The following is a 21,620-nucleotide window of genomic DNA, read 5'->3' on the forward strand; positions in this document are numbered from 1 at the left end:
ACAGACAAAGGTTTTTTTAACAATTTTTGTGAAACTGTAGCTTAACTTGTAGCTTCATGTGAATAATTCCACGATGACAGAAGAGATTAAAAAAAAGAGAGTCCAGATGTGTATGGGGACGTCTTTTGGATACAATATGATCTTAATTTGGAAAGTCAGCATATTTTTGATGAGTTGTGGAAAACTGCAGGTGGCAGCAGAGTCAAAGTGATGTTAACCTGTAAGTCTCAGAAAGAACATCGCACTAACAGAGTGGCTCCTTCAGCCAAAAGTTGAGGTTTTTTTTAAATTGTTGCTTTGAGTGCCACTGGCTCAATTCTGGATGTTTATCCAGCTCGTTACAATATACACTACCGTTCAAAAGTTTGGGGTCACTTAGGAATGTCCTTATATTTTGAAAGAAAATCACTTTTTTTTAATGAAGATAACAATAAGTGAATCAGAAATACACTTTATACATTGTTAATGTGGTAAATGACTATTCTAGGTGGAAACATCTGGTTTCTAATGAAATATCTACAGAGGTGTATAGAGGCCCATTTCCAGCAGCATCACTCCAGTGTTCTGATGGTACATTGTGTTTGCTCATCATTTTAGAAGGCTAATGGATGAGTAGAAAACCCTCGTGCAGTGATGTTACACAGCTAAAAACAGGTCTGCTGGTGAGAGAAGCTATAAAACTGGCCTTCCTTTGAGCTAGTTGAGTATCTGCAGCATCATGTTCGTGGGTTCATTATATTCTCAAAATTGCCAGAAAAAGAGAACTGTCATGTGAAACTCGCCAGTCTGTTCTTGTTCTTAGAAATGAAGGCTATTTCATGCCAGAACTTGCGAAAAAACTGAAAGTTTGTCTGGGTGACCCCAAATGGTAATGTACACCTGAACAATTTCAATTGTTTTTGTCCCAAAATGAAGGAAAGTGAAAGTTAACGAATAGATATTACCTTCAGGTTTAATCCACCACATACAAAAAAAGTTCACACTAGCAGGCAGATATATTATATGATAAAAAGAATAAAGTCACTGCATCACACTTTATTATTAACATTCACCTTTGTATCCACTGAAACCAATAGCGACAGCAAAATGTCACACTGCGGGTGACATGTGTCTCTGAGGTCCAACATAACAAAGCCACAGAGCTTTCCTGCATCAACCTTCTTCCTGATGTGGTCAGTTAGACACCTGGAGCAGGTTTCGGTGTTGAGGGATCGTCTCACCTAACTGCTATGGCTTCATATGTACGCTTCAGTCTGCTCAGGAATCGGTCTGTCCATGACCTCGGACATTATGCATCAAATTGAAGCTTGCCTTTTATTCTTTGTCCAATTTGTTGCATTTTTTTCGTAGAGGAATAATTGGAGAGTTGGAATATTGTCTTCAGAGTAAAGCAGCCATTTGAATGGCAATGATAACTCTGCAACCTGACTTTCATTATAAAACCAGGCCCGATAAGGAGGTTGTTCAACCACATTACTGTAAACTGTGATAAAGTTAATGAACTGGATGTCAAAGCCTTGCAAGATCTTTCTCTAACTTGATTGGACTGCATGTGGATGTTAAAAACTTGCTCCATAGCACAAAGTACCCTTAGCTAAACACTGTTGGCTCAGTACTGATGTTGTTGTTTGCACTGCTACTGTGAGAGGCCCGCTCACTTTCACCATGTTGAGCGCCGCTGAGAGGCAACCGAAACGCTCCCAATCTTTTTTTTCACCTTTAAAATCTAAACAGAGCAAGCTGCATTGAAGATAGTCAAATATTATAATGTGACTGGCAGCCTACATTTTTAAAAGGTATTCTGAATATGACAATAATGTTCACCATTTAACTTCCCATGAAAATTATACCTTCAGACAATGCGCAATAGCAGTGATTTGCTTTTGAATATCCTTTTTATTCCAGATGTGCAGACTGAATTATGTTGACTTACTAAGGTTTACGAAGAAGCCCACTGGAATCTTAACTCAACGCCCACATAAAAGTTTTTTTCTGGAGCTTTTAACTGTACTGTACTTCATGGATTCCTCAGTAGAGAGACTTTTTTTCATCAAACCTCTAATTTCAATTTTGTCATGTAAGGATATTCAGGGATTCAAAGATCAGAAAATATTCAGGGATTCAAAGATCATTTATTTTATTTATGCAACAGAGATGCACAATTAAATGTGCCCATTTGTAACACAACACGTGAAAAAAACAAAACAGTTGTAGCATTTATTTTTTATTAGCATCATAAGGAATTTAAACAGCAGCATCAACAATTATCTGGTCAGAGAATATGGAACATTAATAATAAACATGAGGAAAACATTGTTCATCAACTTAGACTGTTTGAGCACCAGCATCATGATGTATTCAGAGTCCCCCCCTCGTCACCCCAGGAGTCCTGATCTCTGGCCTGCTGTCCGCCCGTCAAGTGCAGCTTGATCCTGGTCCACAATGGATCTCTGTGAAGATGTGGGCTCAACATCCATTTTATTTGAACTGACTGGCATCAGACAGCCAGCATCATGCTGGGTACTGCAGTAGCCTCAGGTCCTATAGCTACAAGCTTCCTTTTCAGAGGTTGATGAATATGTTATTTCGTATGCCATTAGTGATACACATGAAAAAAAAACTAATAAAGACAAATATGTAGCAAAATCCACAGGCGCTGCAGCCTGTACTTGCGGCGGCGTTGACAATGTTCACACATGTTTTTGTGTTTGTACCTTCATTTAAAAGTTAGCTAACGGAAATATAAATAAAGTCAAACAGGTGCGTTTGTTAATGTGCTCAATGTCTGCATGTTTGTATGTGAGACCACAACATTGGAGCAGCTAAACCAGTTTGTCGAGCTGCTGAGTGTAGCCTTTGTGCGCAGCATCGCGCGCAGAAATTTTTAGGCGTAGAAACACTCCTCACATACTATACAGGCACCTGCTCTTCTGGACTGAATTGAATTGAGACATTTCATGAAAAAGAAAATAAACAAGATGGTTCGACGTTATATCCTCACATTAACTTTAGCTTCTTTCCCCTCGAGAAGAAGCCCAAGCTTAATTATTTTTAGGTACACAATTCTCACACACTACAATTGCATTTACAGACAGATGCTAATAACAGAAAGTTTTTCCCATGTAACATCAACTAGCAGCTTGCAACTGAAACGTTAACAGAAAGTTTTTCCCATGTAACATCAACTAGCAGCTTGCAACTGAAACGTTACAGTTTCGATGTTTCCCATGAGAAGCGGCTGGTGTACAGACTTCCAGTATTGGGGAACGGGTGTTGCAGTTCCAGCTGCAACACTCTTCGAAATTCTACATTTTAAAATAATTTCTATTCCCATTACCTCTTTAATTCCTGACCACCTTTGGGGGGGGGAAACATTTAAAACATGTTTGCGACATCTTGTTGTGCTACTACCCAAAGACAGCAGCCTGCTGTTGTCAAGTGCTCCTGCTGCCTAACACTGTTTTGGGTGAACGACGTCTTGTGCGACCTATATATATATATATATATATATATATATATATATATATATATATATATATATATAGAGAGAGAGAGAGAGAGAGAGAGAGAGAGAGAGAGAGAGAGAGAGAGAGAGAGACTGTTGAGCTGTTGAGCTGTTGAGCTATTGAAATAACCTTTCAGGGCATATGAAAGGTAAAAGAGAAACAAGCCATCTGCACAGGCTGAGCTGCCCTGCGGTAACATAAACCGTTCCTAAAAACAACTGAAACGTTACAGTTTCGATGTTTCCCATGAGAAGCGGCTGGGGTACAGACCTCCAGTATTGGGGAACGGGTATTTCTTTACGCAACCTTGACTTGTGGTGGGATTCCCCCCGGCTTATTGCTGGGACATCTGCCGGAAGGAGGCCAGCCACAGTGGGGATGTCAGGCTCTGAGCAACAGCAGTATGAAGCCACAGGGCATGTCTGCACGCAACCGCTGGCCAGGGCCTCAACAGTCTCTTCATAGGCCTCAAGCACACACCTTCCACATCTCTACATCCTTATGAAAACCCTGACCCTACCATCCGCACTGCATGTCTAACTTCAGACCGACAGTAGCCCGATTCTACTCTGAACACTAAATCCTAATCACAGAATGCATGGCAGCATGGCTGCAGCCTCTGCAATGTACCGAACAGGTCGACTGTGATTGAGTTCACCACTCAGCGACGTCTATGCATTGGACTAGTCAACAACGAGCAGTAAGGTGAAGGCCAAAGCCAGAAGGTATCAGTCCAACTCACAATACAAACATCACATCAATCTGCTATGACGCGGGTAGGTTGATATTGGAGTTGGTCAAAGGTCCAGTGCATCGGCATCACTGAACAGCCGCCAGCATTTGACGAGTTGGGAGTCCTGGTTGCACATGCATATAAATACATACACACTGAGATATTGAGACGCATACATACTGCAACTACTTTACTAAATTCCTCACCTTCATGTCCTCAGACGAGGAAGACACCTTAAGCGAACTGATGTGTACATCAATGAACACCGCACCAAGAAGAACGTGGACATCGCCAGGCAAGCAAAACAAGATCCAGACGACTTGGACCACAAGTTGCAAACACATTGTTTTGAAAGGGCAGTCATCAGGGACATTAATGAACTGGACAGAACTGTTTTGGTGGTAGGGTTATTGGGCTACTACAGCCAAAAGTGTTGGCCTTCCCTCTGCCACTTTGCATTGATCATATTACACAAATGCTCCAAAGTGCTCAACCGGTCACTAGACCTGCCGGCTTAAGTGATCATTATGTTAGTCATCACTAGAAAAACCTTAATCCTTAAATTTGGTGTCAAACATATTCATTCATTCAGAGAATGTCTAAGAAATGTTTTGTGTTGTTTTGGAAACTGTTAAAAATGTAAATTATTTGTATGTTACACAGGACCATGAGGCGAGGGAAACTAAACTATAATTTATCTTATACATATACAATAATTTATATTATTACAACTGTATTTTACTATATTTCCCAATATTGTCTTAAGCAGTAGCCTTCACTTCTGGAAGGAACAGGACCAAATCTAGTGAGCACATACATTAAAAAGCACTTAAATCGGCTTGTGTGTTATAAACCATTTACAACATATTTGTACTGCTTATAAAAATACTACATAGGGGACCCAAAGTTATCACGTTGTTTGTCCACTGCTGTTGAATTTATAGATTGACGTCGTTGCATACTGGCCTACTTTTTTCTTCCTTTATAAAACCACTGAGGGAGTGATGAGGAAAGATTCAGTACCGACTGCACCAAGTTCAAGATGACTGCTGCATAAAATATCCTAAAACTTGTATAACTATCTGAAGTAGTTTCTTTGGAGCCCAGTAGCAATATGTGCTCTACCAGTCTGTGGCCCGCGGTTAGGGAACATGGTTTATGGTATCAAGCTGTTATCAGGAGTTTTAATGTCTGATGAGTGAAAGCTGAACGAACAGGTTTTACTTCAGACAGGTATTTAGCAGCAAGGCATTGGTGAGGATCAGGCACTTGTTCCGTTTACAAAAAAGTTTTTTCACTGACAGTCAGACTGCAGAAAATGTTACATTGCTGGAGTATTTGAAACATTGTTCTTCTACAACATCTCATGGTTTCAGTTTTATTGCCGGATAACCCAGAATTGACTCTGCTACTGACTACTAAACCAAGAGTTCAGGAACCATGAATGTATGTATCTTACGTGGTATTCAAATACTGCTTACAAAATCACTTTGTGATGATGCCTTACACTATGGCACTACCCCAGTAAATGACTTTCATGAGAAGCAAAACAGTCACATTGCGGCAAACGGGTAGCTGTGGATGGACCCAAAGGCAGAGAGACACAGGAAGCAGAAGGATGAATGAATGGTTTAATAACAAAAAATCCCAAACAACAAAACATACTTAACATGGACCACAGCAGAGCATAACAGGGTTAAGAACAGGGACCACAGGAGTCGACCACCCACAGAGACAGGGGAACACAGGGTTGAGACTTGGAAAGAGCAGGTGATGAAACATAGAAGGATTCAATCAGGGGCGAGCAGACATTTACAAAGGCAGGAAGTGAAGTGAACGCAGGACACAAGAGGCAGGGAACTTCAAAATAAAAACAGGAAATTAAATGAATCAAAACTACAAAAGAAAGAACTACAATAACATCTTGATTCGACAGTCTCATGAAAGCAGATGTCCTTAAAACACGGATATCAATTATGTCGGGGGGAAAAAAGGTAAGTCTACTTACACCCTTTGCCCCAGATTTTTCACTAAATGTAATGGTCAGCATATTGTGAGCAAACTGCCTGAACAAACACCATTCACTAAATTAAACAGAGATTGTAAGTGAACCTTGAGTTTTTTTAGTTTGACTACTTTTTCCAAAGTTGAGAACACACAAAAATGCTCCAAATCCTGTTTTTGCAATAATTCAATATCATTTTGAAAAGTTACTTTTGGGCTAATTCATATTTCTGCAGCGTTTGAGGCATTTCAAGCCATTTTTTAGAGCAACATAGTTGATATTCTGTTGGACATTAAACCAATCAAATGCTTTGAACCAACTAATTAAGTATTACAGAGTATAGGCCAATGTGTCATTACAGTCAGAAAACTGGAACACCGGTTGTTTTTGAGGCAGTAATGCCCAGTTCACAACGGGCATGGTAGCTCCTCCCATCAGTGTATGAATGGGTGAATGATGACAAGTAGTGTTAAAGAGCTTTGAGTGGTCGGAAAACTAGCATGGCACTATACAAGTCAATTTATTATTTACACAACTTTAGCCACATTTACAACACGGACCAAAGTCTTTGTTCACTACGGGTTTTGGATGTTTGCATTAAAGACACAAGGACTGATCTACATAGGGGAACTACTAAAGATATGTGGAATATTTTTTTATTTACTATTATGTGAACATTTGTGCAAACAGCATCATTATCAAGCACAAGTACACACTTCACACGTGTGTTCTCATGACAAAATAATACATTTGGAGACCAGACAGACTCATTGGGGATTTCTCCTGGTGAAAGATCATGTAGAGTGTGGACCCCTGTCACCACTCCGTCAGGTAGTGGGAAAACAATCTCAGACTCGAAATAACAAGACAGCAAGATGTGTGATGTGAACAGATCTGTCCCCTTTGAAAGTCACGGAGTGTGAACTTGCAATGAGGCTACATTCACACCAAATCAGGCGATGTGGTCATTAGTGCAGGACTGAGCCCATCAACACCAAGCAACTAACAACGCCTTTCGTTCCCTCATGGCTATAATGTACAACAACTCTGGATTGCTGATTGGCCATCGCAGCATTACGTTTCACAAAGGTTTATTTGATTTTGAACTTTTCAACAACCCCTGCCTTCTGCGCCGCAGCTTAAACACACTACCCACTCAGATAAATGGGAAGACTGGCATTTCAACACTGTCTGATTTGGTGTAAAGAAGTCTCAAATATAACATTTCATCCTGTGGAGATTGTTCAAGTAAGAGAAAAACCTAGTCTGTTTTTGTATTTCCTGCAGACACTGCTGGTGTTATTCAGTGTGAACACAGTACATTGCTACCAAAGTAAAAAAGCAATAAAGCTTCTCACGAATCATTGATGTGAAGCATTCACAGAAATGTTTATGGCTCTCGGTCCATTAGTCAAGAGGTTAGTAACTAACAACCATTTGAAGTAAATCATGTTTTAGATTTTAAGTTGGTTACGTATGTTTTGAGTATCATAAGCACTGGCCAATGATTGGTTAGTTTTTTTGGTGATGGAAGTTAAACCCAGCAAGTGATTTACACTTGAACATTCCAGTGACCGGCGAAAACACCAGCCAGGAGCAACTCAAATGTCCTGCGATCAAACAGACGTCCTCTGGGTGCTGTACAGGGTTTCACCCAGAATATTTTGGAAGCAGTGGAGTAGTAGGAGAGCTGAAGGCAGAACCCTGTGTTTAGTTTCTGGACAGAGTGAGGCTTCACTCTCCCTTAAAGTGGGGACGCCTCTTCTCCTTGAAGGCAGACAAGCCCTCCAATCGATCTTTTGTTGGTATCACCTGAAAAAAAATACATGCGTTTGATGTAAATGGTGTTACTAAGACTAAAGGGTAACAATCTGGAAATAATACATTACCACTCAGTTGTAAGAATTTAAAAATATCCCTCCTATTTCCATTCTTGTGACATGCACGACATGCAGCACAAGTCCTAGCAAGGCCAACCTCATAAACTGCCAACCGTACGAAATAGCAGGGTAAATCATTTTCTAGTTACTCACCTGGGCATAACATGCTTCTTCTATTGCCAGGCCTGTAGACAAATCCACCTGAAAGAAAACGGGAATTTCTGAGTGAAGAATCACACTGCACCTGTAAATGTCAAATGTTCTTCTCAAGCGACTCAAATCCTGATGCTTTATAGTTAACAACCATGAGATATATGCTGCTGCTGCTGCATGTTATTGTTTCTCTGCCTAACAACATAATGGATACCCAGCCGGAGAGCAACTGGATCTGTATGCTCCGATAAGAAATTAACAATGCCATCTTCAACCTAAGACAGCTCCCACCACCACCACCATCATCATCATCATCATCATCATCATCATGTTTTAATCATGACTTAGAGTATTTAATGACATAGTATTGTAATAAAAAAAATAGTAATATTGATATATTATTGCTTTTTTTTTTCATTTCAGTTGGAATACAACAAATTCCATAAAGACTGGAGGAGTTTCATTTCTTCTGTAAGGTGGGGCAACATTTTTGATAGAGTAAGTGATCAGATTATCTGAAGGGTGAGGTGAGAGTAAGATGAAACAGCTATGGGAAAAGGTAGGTAAGGTCTAAACTCCTGTTGGATTTGAAGTATTTTCAAAGTTCTTTGGCTTCATTTTTCCCACAGAGCTTTAATTTGTAAAACTGTCCGGGGCAGAAGTCCAAAAGAGGTAGGAGACAAACAGCAAATAATTCAATCAGACCCATGGTGAAGCCATTATTCATAACACAACGATGTAAGACGCTGGAGGGGTTAAATAGCCAAAAAGACTGCCAACGGTGGCCATTATAATATACATGTGGTTCACACATACATGCAACACTCACCTCTATCCCCTGGTTGATCGCCAGTTTTGCCATCCTTATTGCAATTGGACCCTGTGGATCCAAAAATCAAAATGTTTATGTAGTCATGACATTCACCACAAGATCACCTTCGTTTTTTTTCCCTCAGAGTAGAAGTTAGTTTTCTCAAAGAGATCTGCTTGTCAGGGAAGTTATCGTGTTACCTGAGGGTTGATCTCGCGAGCGAGATCCAGAGCCCGCAGGTAGGCGGCATCTCCGCTCTCATTCTGCTCCACTGAATGATTGGCAAGACCGAGGCGACACGCCTCTGCTCCATCTATCACTCGGGCAGCAAAGATGAGCTCTTTAGCCAGAGAGACACCAATCGCCCTGGGAAGACGCTGTGTACCTCCTGCACAGAAGAAAAGATAGTTATAATTTATGAATGTACGAAAAACATCCATTTAATATGCTCTCCTCAAAGCAACCAAACTCTATCGAAAAACCAAGCAATGTTAAATAATCTCTTTACCTACTGCAGTCCCTCGAAATGTAAATATGTGTAGCCAACAAATGTGTTCAATGGAAGATACAAAATAAAAAGAAGTCAACCTTACCTGCTCCAGGAATAATCGCAAGTTTGGTCTCAACTAGTCCCATTTTCGCAGTATTGGCTGGGGAGATCAAAGGAGCAGGATTACACAGACAAACTACTACCACCAATACGAGGAGTATAGATGTATTATAAAGATGCAAAAAAACACAAAATATAACTACACTCTAACCACTCAGATATAAAGACACTTTATTGTATGCATTAATAATGCCATTTCTGGGCATAGAGGGCACTTTAAACTCAGAAACAAACACAAACACAAACACACACACACACACACACACTTATAGTTTCTGCTGATTAATTTGCTCTGCCAGACAACCAAACGTCTGTGCACGTAGAACAAAGGCATTTATCTGTGAGTCTTACAGGCAATTCTGATGTCACAAGCTAGGGCCATTTCCAAGCCTCCTCCTAAGGCAGCTCCATCAATCGCAGCAATTGTTGGTATCGGTAGGTTACCTGTGGAAAAAAGTCAACACGGTACCATCAAGAGACATGAAACACTCACTAAACCAACAACGTCAGAGACAACTGCTCAAATGCCAATCAAACTTTGACTGACATCACATAGAACTCCTGACAGCTTCCATCCAAGTGATGTGGTAGCAAAGCAAGTTACAAGAACATGACAAGCCTACAATGTCTAGATACATACATACATACAAACATTTATTTTTTTTAATGGTAACAACAAAATGATACGACCTCTGCAAGTCAAGACTTCAGCAAAGAAAAAGGCTCAAACATGCATACAGAACACATTCAAGTCAGCTGAATATTCAATTAATTCATTTGCGGTCCCCGATTTTGCATCATTTTTGTTTTTACACTCTTTACCGAGCTCTGTGATGAGTGCTCTGGCTTTGGACACAAACGGTCCCACTTCACTCTGATGCATCTTGGCCCTCTCCTTCAGGTCGGCACCTGCACAAAGAGACAAAGCATGGGCATCAAGCCAGAGGCCGTGGCTTCCTGAAGCATGAAGCAGAGGATGCAGAGGGGTCTATTATTTAGAGCTTTGGCATCTGCCAAAACTTCACCACCAAGGTTTCTGGACATAGAGCTAAATACGCTCTACTGGATATATTACACCGAATATATTATTATTAGGGCTGGGCGAAGTTGAAAAAAATTAAATCGCAATTAATCGCATTATGCGCCAAATTCAACAATGAAGTAAAAACTAGTGTATTGCATGCTTTTATTTTAAAGTAATGTTACCAGAACAATATAACAGCACTCTGGAGCAACAACAAGTTAACATACATACATATAGTTTATGAATGTGTGTGTGTGTGTGTATATATATATATATATATATATATATATATATATATATATATATATATATATATATATATATATATATATATATATATATATATATATATATTTTTTTTTTGAACAGGTACTGTTCAGTAGTAAGGGTCCCTGTGAGGGACAAACCATTCCTTCTTTGGTCCATGTTCAGTCTGTTGCTTACCTTATGTATGTTACGTATGTTAAAGACCAGCAACTGATTAACTTTATACAAAAGCGCTTTTCATATTTTTAGTTCAGTTTTTCTTCCTCAGTGAGAAAAGTCCAGTGTGTGTTTGCGTGAACAAGAGCACTGAACATCTTGTGATGTGAGGAAAGTTCTCCTCTGTGAGGAAAGTTCTCCTCTTTGAGAGAAGAGTAAAGATCCAGAAGTGATGCTGCTTTAAAGTGCTCTGCATGGATCAGACCGCAGGGTCAGGAGCTTTGCGCATGTGCGATTAACTTTCAATCTGGACGCGGAATCTGCCGGTACATATTCATATAGTGTATTTGCACACCTGTGAGCGTGTGTGAAGTGGCTCGCGGCAGCACCGCTGAACAGAAGCTACAGAACAATGCGTGCTTTACGTCAGACTCACTTCGTTACGCTGCCAGTCGGCGTGGCTGCGGCAGCGCGCGCATCAACATGAATCGCCTTTAAAGTGAAAGCAGTGTCGCTGTAATGCTTTCATGGCGTTTATCTTATTTATTTTTCATGTTTGATTGACCTCATGCGGGCCGGACTGCAAGCGCAGTGAGACGCCAGGTCTGAACTCCGGAGAGATTTAAAGCGAAGCTCCTCCCAATGCAAACAAAAAAACAAAAAACATGCAGTTAACGCATGATCAAATAATTAACGCCGTTAAAGGATTGCCAGATTAATCTGGCGTTAAAGTGTTATCGTGCCCAGCCCTAATTATTATATATTATACACAGAATGATGCATGACGATTGGATTGGCAAAACATCTACAACTAGGGAAGCAGCAGGAAAAGGGAAAGATATTTCCAACAGCTGAAGTGTACCTGCACAGAAGATCCCTGGAACCAAACTGCATATAATAACACTGCGCAGTTTGTTATTCTTCTTGATATCCTCCACAGCTTCCAACATCTGAAAGACAATACAAAATAACATTTCTCAAAATGTTTGTTTTAATTGTATAACTATATTTAATAACACAAACAATGTATCAGGCATGTGATGGTGTCTGAGTGCACAATGGCAGCCCAAAGGCACAGTCTCCCTGCATCACCTGTCATCAATTATTGGCCAATAGACATGTTCGAATAACTACAAGGCACACATACCATATTGACCAGATTTTTGCTTATGGAATTTTTTGCCTTTGGCCGATTCAGTCCAACAACGACAATACCTGAAAGACAGAGTTAAATCATGCCGATTAGTAGCGCAGCATGTTGGACATCATCTCTTAACATGATAGAAAACAATAAACCTTTATTCTCCACAAGGGTGGACATTTAACTAGTTCATATCTATCCATTTTATCATCCTGGCTGATCTCAGGTCTGCAGCTGTACACATGAAGTTGCGAGTTTGTTTGAGTCACTTTGTAGTAAGTAGAGGTGAGACATTGTATCACGTAAAAAAAAAAGAAGTGACGTCAACACGTACAGTGATGATAGGCGGGGCTCCCTACTTGCGTCGGGATGGCGGACTGAGTCCCTGCACCGTTTCATATTAAATTCGCGTGTTCTGGCGCGCCACCGGGCCTTCCCTTTGCGCAACAACAACTCGTTCTCAAGCGACACATTTGCACGGACTCTAGCGGGACTGTGGGCGGGACTTACCGGCGTCTTCTCCGTCCAGGTGTCTGACGCGCAGGTCCCCCTTCGGGTCCGAGCTGTAGTGTCGTGCTCCGTGACCGTCAAGGCGAGAGGCAGGCGACACGTTACCGAACACGACATACTGTCCCGAGCAGCAGAGGGCCGCCGCCGGGCTGCGCGCACCTCCCCGGCCCGCTGCCTGCCCGCGGACGGCTTGGAGCAGAGCTCTGCGTCCCACTTGAAACGCCATGCTGAGGACGGCGGAGCAGCAGTACTGTCACTTGACTTTCAACTTTCAACCCGGTCACGTGGTCTCATCACGTGACTTGTTTGCGGGCTGAATGGGAGACACGAGACAAATACAATGTTATTATTATCATCGTGTCCGCCTTCACGTATAGTACGCAGTACTTTTACTCGAGTAAAGTTATACCAGTGATTAAGGATTTTAAAGTCTAGCCTTCCAAACCTTACCTCAGTGAGAGTAAACAAGTAGTATCATCAACATTTACTTTACTACTAAAGGTAGTGTCACAAAATGTCACAATATTATATAATACTGGATAATAAGTATTGATGCATTAATGTGTTCATCTTCAATGTAACAGCTGGTAAGATCATTTTCATTACTGTAAATATTGTTAGGTGGTTTAATATATATATATTTTATATATATATGTATGTGTATATATATATATATATATACATATATATATATATATATATATATATATATATACATATATATATAATGCATCCTAATGTATTATATATATATATATATATATATATATATATATATATATATATATATATATATATATATAATACATCCTAATGTATTAGTTTATTTTTATTTTATATTAATAATATGAATCGTCAAGCTAACTAGTAAGACGTTTTCAAATAAAAATAGTGGAGTAAAAGGTTAAATATTTCCAAAGTCACATATAATGAAAATAATCAAGTAAAGAATACATCAATATGTTTTACTCAAATACAGTGCTTGACTGCTCAGATTTTGGGGAAAGCACTGTTATTTTGTAATCAGAATAATGTGGTCCTAAATTTGGCTCATCTAAAAATGAAAATACACAGAAGAAACAACTTGATTCAGTGACGAGACATTTATTGTAAACAAAAATTCACCATTACAAGAAATCTTGAGAGCACTGTTCAGATCCAGAAAGCTGGACTTCAAGCTGCTGGGCAAATAGAGTTACCACCATCCATACATGACAACAAAATACACACACACACACACACGAGTCTTCTGACATGAGTTAGAATATATGTCAGAGCCTTATTAAGCACAACTAGCATTGTCATCTCCATCTAGTGGTATTTTCTCCAGCCAGTGTCACACACATTCTCAAGTTGAAATAATCAACAAGAATCAAATATAAAAAACAAAAGAGAAGCTATTTGGCAAACAGTGAATTAGTGCAGCAGAGTGTATTAAAAAGTGAAGCTAAACTTCGGTTAAAGCCAAACAACTTTCTGCAAGTTAAACTTCAGCAGAGTGATGAAGCGCCTGTGAGGTCATTTAAGCTCAGTGACTCACGAACACAGCATTGTTTAATGAAGTGATGAAGTTATGCAGCATGAACATAAGACAAGAGAGAACACAAATACAGTATCTTACATGTCCACATTCTTAAACATCATAAAAAGAACTGTAAATTGATATCAATTATGGGGCAACTACATTGTCTAGGAAAACTAAAATCCAGGAAATCATTTATTAATTTCATATTACCAAATTCCATAGTTTGACATGTTCAGCTGACCTGCTGTGCACGGACGAAATCATCTCCAGGTTACATGAGCAGGCCGTTTGAATACCAGTTTCCCCCGTAGTTAGTATCAAGTTACTCTGCTCTTTCCAGGAAATGTCTTGCAAATGATAACGAAATTGCAAACCCATGAAATGAAGATCATTTTAAAGCAGACGGACCAAACCTGTCACCACACCAACAATCAAATAAATAAAATAACCAAACTACATTTGTAAAAACTGATTTCTGCTTTAAAGCAAAGAATTGCCAGACTGCAATCTTTGGCAACGACAACAACAAACGGCCCCCAGAAGAAACGCGTGAGGGGATCAGCATTTTTCTGCTGTGTTCGGTGATGCTCAGTGATACTGGAGGGCGGAGCCCCGAGACAGCAGCCACCAATCATTTGGTAAAAATATGAAAACTTTACACATCATAATATACTACACACGTATGATGCCTGTCACAATTCATCAACTAACAACTTACTGTCAGATCTTAATTACTGCCCAGAAATGTGGTCTCCCTTCAGTGCAGTTAGAACCAGGTGTTTATAAAATATATATTAAACACACACACACGTTCAAAAGTTTGGTCCAGTCAAATTTCTGAGAGAACTACTTTATATTGTTAAATGGTCTTTCATGCTTTTAGTTGAAGGACGTCCTATTTTACAAATACATGTTGTTATGTGAGAATGGTTTCCATAAGCAATGTTCAGTACACGGAGAACAAAATGCTGGACAAAGGGCGGACTATCCTAAAGATTGATCGATCTGCTTAGCATCTTAACCTGTGCAGCTTTGAATGGGAACAAGTTCCTGTTTCAGTGGCAAGTGCACAATAAAACCTAAAACAAACTGGAACTAACAGGAGTTGCCTTCAAAAATATGGGGAAGTTTGAATCATTTCAGTGAGTAAGTCAAAGGTGTCTGAATTATACCGTTTTTATATCAATATAATAGGTGACTCCAAACTTTTGAACACACACGAGATAACTGTGATAATAAAACACCTGTTTTATGAGCTGTTAATGTATTTTTAACCTGATAAACATGGAAGCACATTACACTGAATGTATTCCGTAAAATTAATATTTCAGCCCCAACATGATCAGTACAGTCATGTCACGCTCAGCTGCTGTCACTAAGAAAAGAGCTGTTTTCAATCACATCTCATTCCGTCACCTTAACTTTGAAGGGGTTTTGAAGCTACTGTTGACTCTGATAAAACACAACTTTTCTTGAACATTTTTTTTCACATTAAAGACTTTTAAGTTTGGTCATGAATTGATCAAAAAAAGAGGAAGAAGTAAGTTTCTTCTTAAAAGAATATAATCCTGGTAGGCTTTTAATATAAAAATGAAAGAGGTGTGAAGTGGGCAAAAAGGTGGAAGCAAATGACATCAAACAGTGACTGAAAACAGCATCTGTGTCTGAGGGGAGCAGAGGGCTAAGTATGACATGACTGTTAAACTGATGATGGAATTCATGCTGTGGCATTGTATATTATACTGAATGCACCATGATTACTATTACAGTTCAGGTCATATTAGTGATCAACCTTTGTTCGTGCTCCAACAGCTATTATTAACACTTTGTATTAGCGCCAATCGAAACATTGTTTAACCTCAATATCAAGCGCACAGTGCAACAACAAATACAGTGGAAATGCAAAACAAAATACAAAAAGGTCAAGCAGAGGAGCATCCTTTTGATAATGACTCATGACGGGCAGCTTGGTTTTTGGTTGACTCTATCACAGACCCTTGCTGTGCTGCGATCGGCCTTTTCAGGGAGGCCGCGTATGCAAACCGGTCGGCGCTCCGTGTTAGAAACAAGTCGTCGCCGCCCGAGTGTTTTTTTACATCTGCAATGGTTCTATTAGAGATGGGGCTCATGCTCAGCTCGCTGCTCTGGCAGCCAGTCTGCGGTGTCTCTGTGCGGCTCTTATGCCACTGCTCAGACTGATGGGCCCAGTGTTGCATGTTGGTGACCTGTAATGACAGAGGGCACGTGGAGGACAGGGCGTAAGAGTCCTGAGTGGTCTGGTAGCATCCTCCCTCTGAACCTCTGATGGGAGAGGAAGACTTCTTGGAGGACTCATATTCAGGGTCGACGGCCTCCACTTTGATTTGGACGGTTCTGGCTTTGATTCTCAGTTTATGGGGCAAAGCTGAAGAACTGGCATCCGGCACTTTGTGTGTGGAGACGATGACGCTTCTTGGATCGCCTACAGACGGCGTCACCCCTTTTGGGACCTGCTGCTCGTCCTCGCCATCTGATGATTTGCTTACGGCGCTGTCGTCTGAGCTCCTGGGGGAGTTACTGGACGACCTGGTGAGCTGCAGGAATGAAGCAGGCTGAGAGTAGACCCCGGACAAAGGGCTGGCCATGTAGTTCCTATAGAGTTCGTAGGGACTGCTTCTCTCTTGAGCATAGCTGGCATTCTCCGCTGGTTCCTGCTTGACATCTGCAGTCCCGCAGCTACTCAAGCGGCCCTGAGTTGTGGTACAAGTCTCAGGCATGTGAGGCGAATGCTTGATGACTGATATGCAGCTGCTGCGCAAGTGATGAGGCTCCAAAACCCTGCTAGACGAACTTTGGCCAGCATTTGGTGGAACAAACTCCTGGTAGAGGTCGATGTTGGCGGAGCTGGATAAATTCTGGATCTCTTGGGCATACGCTGCCAAGCTGACTAAGCCAAACTTCAGCTTCAGTGACAGCAGCTCAGCTTTGAGGGAGGCGTTTTCCTCACCCAGGGCCATCAGCCTGTTCTCAAGCACCATGTCGTTTACGCGGCGCTTCTCCCTGGAGCGTTTAGCCGCCTCGTTATTTTTTCGACGCCGCTCCCAGTAAAGGATGTCTTTCTTTTCATCTGGGATAAACTCTCTCTTCCTGCGACAGGTGGTTTTAGCCTTGAGCAGAATCTCAGAGATGTTGTGGCCCATCATGTCTCTGCTAGCCCCTTGTAAAGCCAGGACCAGAGCATCCTCTCCGCTGTAGGGCTCAGTGGAGTGCACCTCCTGCTTGATTGATTGCATATTATCACTGTTGGCTACTGTCAATGTGTTCATAGGCCTTTAACTGTGCACCATAATCAGTGAATGCAGCAATAGTAACTGCCACTTTGGATTAATCCGCTTGAGTTGAGCAAATCTGTGGAATAATAGACAATGAGAGAGATTTAGATATCAGCGTCAAGTTGAAACAAAGTTTGAAGTACGAGATAAGCAATGCATTTTCATTAAGGTCGGTACTGGGGGTGGGGGCAGCGATCAACAAACTTACAGTTTAGAAAAAAAGGGACCAAATATAACAGCTGGATCAATGATCCCATTTGTTGATGACCCACATTAACAGATACAGATCCCTTTGTTATTTGATGGCATCTGGTCTACCTGGATCTAGACTTTCTTATTTATTTTTGCCACCGTCCCTGAAGTCAGTAAACCATCAACATTTCTAAATGTTATACTTTTACTTTGTTATGGTAATTTGCAGTGTTTTTTGTCTTCATAAAAACACACAATTTAAATGATAAATGAATAAAAAAAGTATTTTAATGGATTCAAATAAAATCTTATCGTTAGTAGTTTTAATGAGGCATTGTTGTCTTTATCTCTCGTTAGATAACAAAAAAGAGAATTTACACCAAGAAAAATAACCCTGCTTAACTGTGGATGATGTGACAGGGAGTTGTGCTCCACATGTAAACACACAACGGCATCGGGCAGAAACATCATATCTGACTGAGATCTGTTTCTCTGACTGACAGTGAAGGGTGAGAGGCGACTAACTCTCACCCTCTCTGTTCTCATACGTGTGCGTGTGTGTGTGTGTGTGTGTATGCGTGTGTGTGTGTGTATTCAAAGTCAATAAAGTATAACAAGTCATTTTTTATGAAAAGGCTGTCATTAGTTTAAAACTTGAAACTTTCAACCCAATTTGAGTCCAATCCAGACTGTTTTGAAGCTGGTCTCATCTTTCTCTTTTTCTTGTGCCTTCTCCTCTTTGAGCCACTCCTGCACACTTCCATCTACCCTCTCCTTTCCTACTCTCCTTCCCTCTCCTCTCTGGCACACGTTCTTGTACTTTGCTAGTTTTGCTTTCGCTCTTCTTTCTCCTCCTCTGTCCCTCCCTGAGGTATCCTTTCCTTCTTCATCCCCACGTTGGATCCATGTCCCTTCTCTGGCTATCAAGGTGAACAAACATACATACGATATATCTGTTTTTCAGTGACAGAAACTAAAATCAATTACTGACCTAGCAAAGACTCGCACACAGCTTTGCGGGTAGAGTAACCCATGTGTTGCACAGCAACAACAACCGTGTATGTGCTGAGGAAGCGGATGAGATGATCGATCGCAGTGTTTCGTTTTCTTCACAGATGGTGAGGTGGTGATCTTCAAGAAAGATTGAAAACATTTTATGTGAAAGCTACCTAATTTTTGTTGAGTGCTAGTCTGTAAAATTGCTGGCGAGAACACAATTTTATTGACTTATCTCCATTTATATTTAAGTCATGATGAATTGTCGTAAATGGGGACATGTTTAACAACAGCAAAACTATATCTGTTAACGAGCTCCCGCACAACTCTTGCAGTACAATCAAAGTCGTGTTTACCCAGGCGTAAGCTGCTTCACAATACACGTGCTTCTTTACCAAAATCATACAATTCACAAAGCTTCTTCCGCTATTACCGTCTCATGTTGTCGCAAGCACGCTGCAAGTCTGTTCAAGTAGTGCGCTTGCACAGATGCATACGTGTAAACTAGTGAGCACACGACTGGAAAGATGAGACATGAGTTCTCTTCAAGAATTCAAACTAACACTGGGCAGGGAATTGATGTACAAATGGTAATTGTGTGGGGGAAGTATCCGTAAAGTCACCACCATTTGGAGAAAATTAGAAATGTTTTTAATTTAAATAATAATTATAATAATTTAAATAAATAATAATTGTTTCAAGTGAAATGTTACTTAAAAGACAATTTAGCCTGTTTTGGGCTTTCAATGCTCCTGTACACCCAGAGTGGAAGGAGGAACAAAGGACTACGGACAGCTGTAGTTGCAACACATGGCCTGGCAGAAGCTCTAACAGACACACACAGCCAGTAACATGAGGCACTCTCCCACAGAACTAAACGTGAATTATGACTGCCGTAGAAATATGTCTGTTTATAGACACAAAGTTCATAATAGAAAGAAAGGTTAGGGGTGTGATAAAATGTCCCAAATAAATGTCTCCCCTGACTGCGTCCTTGGAGTCGGTCTACATGAATACATGTCACACAGACTCATGTACAGCCTGGTACGTTTCCCAGGGAATGGACTATTTAAATTGATCCAGAATAAACCCAACGTCAGATCTGTGGTAGTCTGGTATAATATAAATCTGGGAAATTGTTCATGCTCAATTTTACCATTTGAAAAAACAAACTGTTTTGTCACTCTTTGGATGAATTGTCTATTTTTATATGGTGAAAGATATTTCTTTCTTCTTTTTTTCTTTTTCTTTTTTTTACAGAGGTCCATATTGTGCACAACACAGCTGTCATGTATGGATGCTAGGATTGTTTCTAATGAGGCAACTTATGACAGCGAGACTAAATTTGGATCACACGTGATTAAAAATGGGTGGGAATATGACCGCAACGTGAGAGCACGGGGGGGGGGGGGAGGTCACCGTCGGTTCAGCAGGATCCGGCTCGGGCGCTAGCGGACCGGGCAACTCGTCCTATTGTCCCAGATTCCTTCATTGTGTCCGTTCAACGCGGTGCACTGCGCGGCCCCGGCCGCGGCTGCCAGCAGGTTCTACGGCTGCAGACGCCAACACGGAACACGGTCCAACGTGTACGCGCGTTCAAACAGCTCGATACGTGTCGGACGTGTCCCGCCCCGTGTCCCAGGCTGCGCTGAGACAATGTGGGCATTCACTCTGTTGACATCACTGCCTCCTCGCTTCCTCATGACACCCGCGGACGCTGTTGAAGCGCGCGGTCCACCTCCGCCCTAAAAAGTAAGCCACCTAAACGTGAGCCCGGGTAAACAACAGTGAGGAAAGGCTACATCACTTGGAGCAATAACGTAACAACCTCACGCGGCTCTGAAGACGTTACGGCCAGGGACCTACACATTCTGGGCTATAACAGTAAACTCCTGGACTCCAGAGGGCCTAAAGATAACGTTCCGTGCACGAGAATACAACCCGATACGCGTCTCGTTTACCAGCCCGCGTCCTGCTTTGTAACAGCTAACGTGGTGCCCGTATCGTCCCGTTACGATAACAGCCCACAGAGAAACAACACGCATTGGCCGCGAACTTGAGCTTTGTTTCCACCCTTTGACGTAAACCTCAACATGGCTATTCTTAATGTGAAGTGGCATTTAGTGACATTACACAAGGAATCAGAGGTTAATGTTAGCCACATGACACGGAGTTAGACGCTAACGTTAGCTATGCGCAGCTGTGATTCTGGGACGTTCCTCCGAACGAAACCTTGTAAGTAGTAGGGATAGAGTCCGCTTTATTTTAACCTCAAATAAAAACTATAACGTTACCTCTACTACCACCTGGTAGGGGTTTGGTGTTCCTCCGCGTATCTAGCTCCGAGAAGAAGTGAAGTTCCCCATTGGGCTACGAAGGAAATAACTGTGCATGAAATCCTAAAAGTTGAAGCCAAGTACCTGGCTTCACCCGCTGGCTTCTTCCTATCAAGGTGGCTACTGAGTCATGGATCTGTGTTAGTAGGTCAGCGGTTAAGTGTATTGGCAGCTTGAAATTGAATGACAGCGACCGCAGCCAATCGGAACCCGGCCACCTCCAATGTTTAGCCAATGACTCTTGGCTTCAACAGAGCGCTCAACTCTCATACAATGCATGCCGTCATCCACAAAGCGCGTGGGGCTTTTTGGTGCGTCTAATCGTCACACAGTCGGGCCGACGTGGATTTTTAACATCTTACAGATTCAGTTGATGTTTACGCTGCTAATACACAAACAAGCCCCATTCTAAACAATGTAGCACAGTACTTCACACAGAGCCATGTACTTTATGAACAGTAACG

At 41.2% G+C, this 21,620-nt stretch overlaps 2 protein-coding genes across 2 annotated transcripts; both read right to left on the reverse strand.

The window, feature by feature from the left end:
• Positions 1 to 5,852: 5,852 nt before the first annotated feature.
• On the reverse strand, positions 5,853 to 13,059 carry auh (AU RNA binding protein/enoyl-CoA hydratase). Its single transcript, XM_068574831.1, has 10 exons — positions 12,797 to 13,059; positions 12,293 to 12,360; positions 12,008 to 12,095; positions 10,521 to 10,607; positions 10,050 to 10,142; positions 9,682 to 9,738; positions 9,289 to 9,476; positions 9,107 to 9,157; positions 8,278 to 8,325; positions 5,853 to 8,056 (listed from the first exon to the last, which is right to left on the reverse strand). Exons 1-10 carry the CDS (start codon positions 13,020 to 13,022, stop codon positions 7,979 to 7,981), a joined length of 984 nt encoding a protein of 327 aa, XP_068430932.1. The 5' UTR covers positions 13,023 to 13,059; the 3' UTR covers positions 5,853 to 7,978.
• A 977-nt stretch (positions 13,060 to 14,036) lies between these two features.
• On the reverse strand, positions 14,037 to 21,271 carry nfil3 (nuclear factor, interleukin 3 regulated). Its single transcript, XM_068573285.1, has 2 exons — positions 21,115 to 21,271; positions 14,037 to 17,708 (listed from the first exon to the last, which is right to left on the reverse strand). The coding sequence occupies exon 2, from the start codon at positions 17,624 to 17,626 to the stop codon at positions 16,244 to 16,246; it is 1,383 nt and encodes a 460-aa protein (XP_068429386.1). The 5' UTR covers positions 17,627 to 17,708; positions 21,115 to 21,271; the 3' UTR covers positions 14,037 to 16,243.
• Positions 21,272 to 21,620: the final 349 nt, after the last annotated feature.

Source organism: Clinocottus analis, unplaced genomic scaffold (genome assembly GCF_023055335.1).
Source record: "Clinocottus analis isolate CAN_PGR_092001 unplaced genomic scaffold, fCliAna1.0.p SCAF_13, whole genome shotgun sequence".
Classification (NCBI taxonomy): Eukaryota; Metazoa; Chordata; class Actinopteri; order Perciformes; family Cottidae; genus Clinocottus; species Clinocottus analis.

Excerpts from the sequence above, each read along its gene's own strand:
- auh (XM_068574831.1), bottom strand. The coding sequence starts at position 13,022 with ATGGCGTTTCAAGTGGGACGCAGAGCTCTGCTCCAAGCCGTCCGCGGG. Across the intron at positions 10,143-10,520 it reads AGCACTCATCACAGAGCTCG|GTAACCTACCGATACCAACA; the intron begins GTAAAGAGTGTA and ends TTTTTTCCACAG. Across the intron at positions 9,477-9,681 it reads TGCGATTATTCCTGGAGCAG|GAGGTACACAGCGTCTTCCC; the intron begins GTAAGGTTGACT and ends TCTTCTGTGCAG.
- nfil3 (XM_068573285.1), bottom strand. The coding sequence starts at position 17,626 with ATGAACACATTGACAGTAGCCAACAGTGATAATATGCAATCAATCAAG.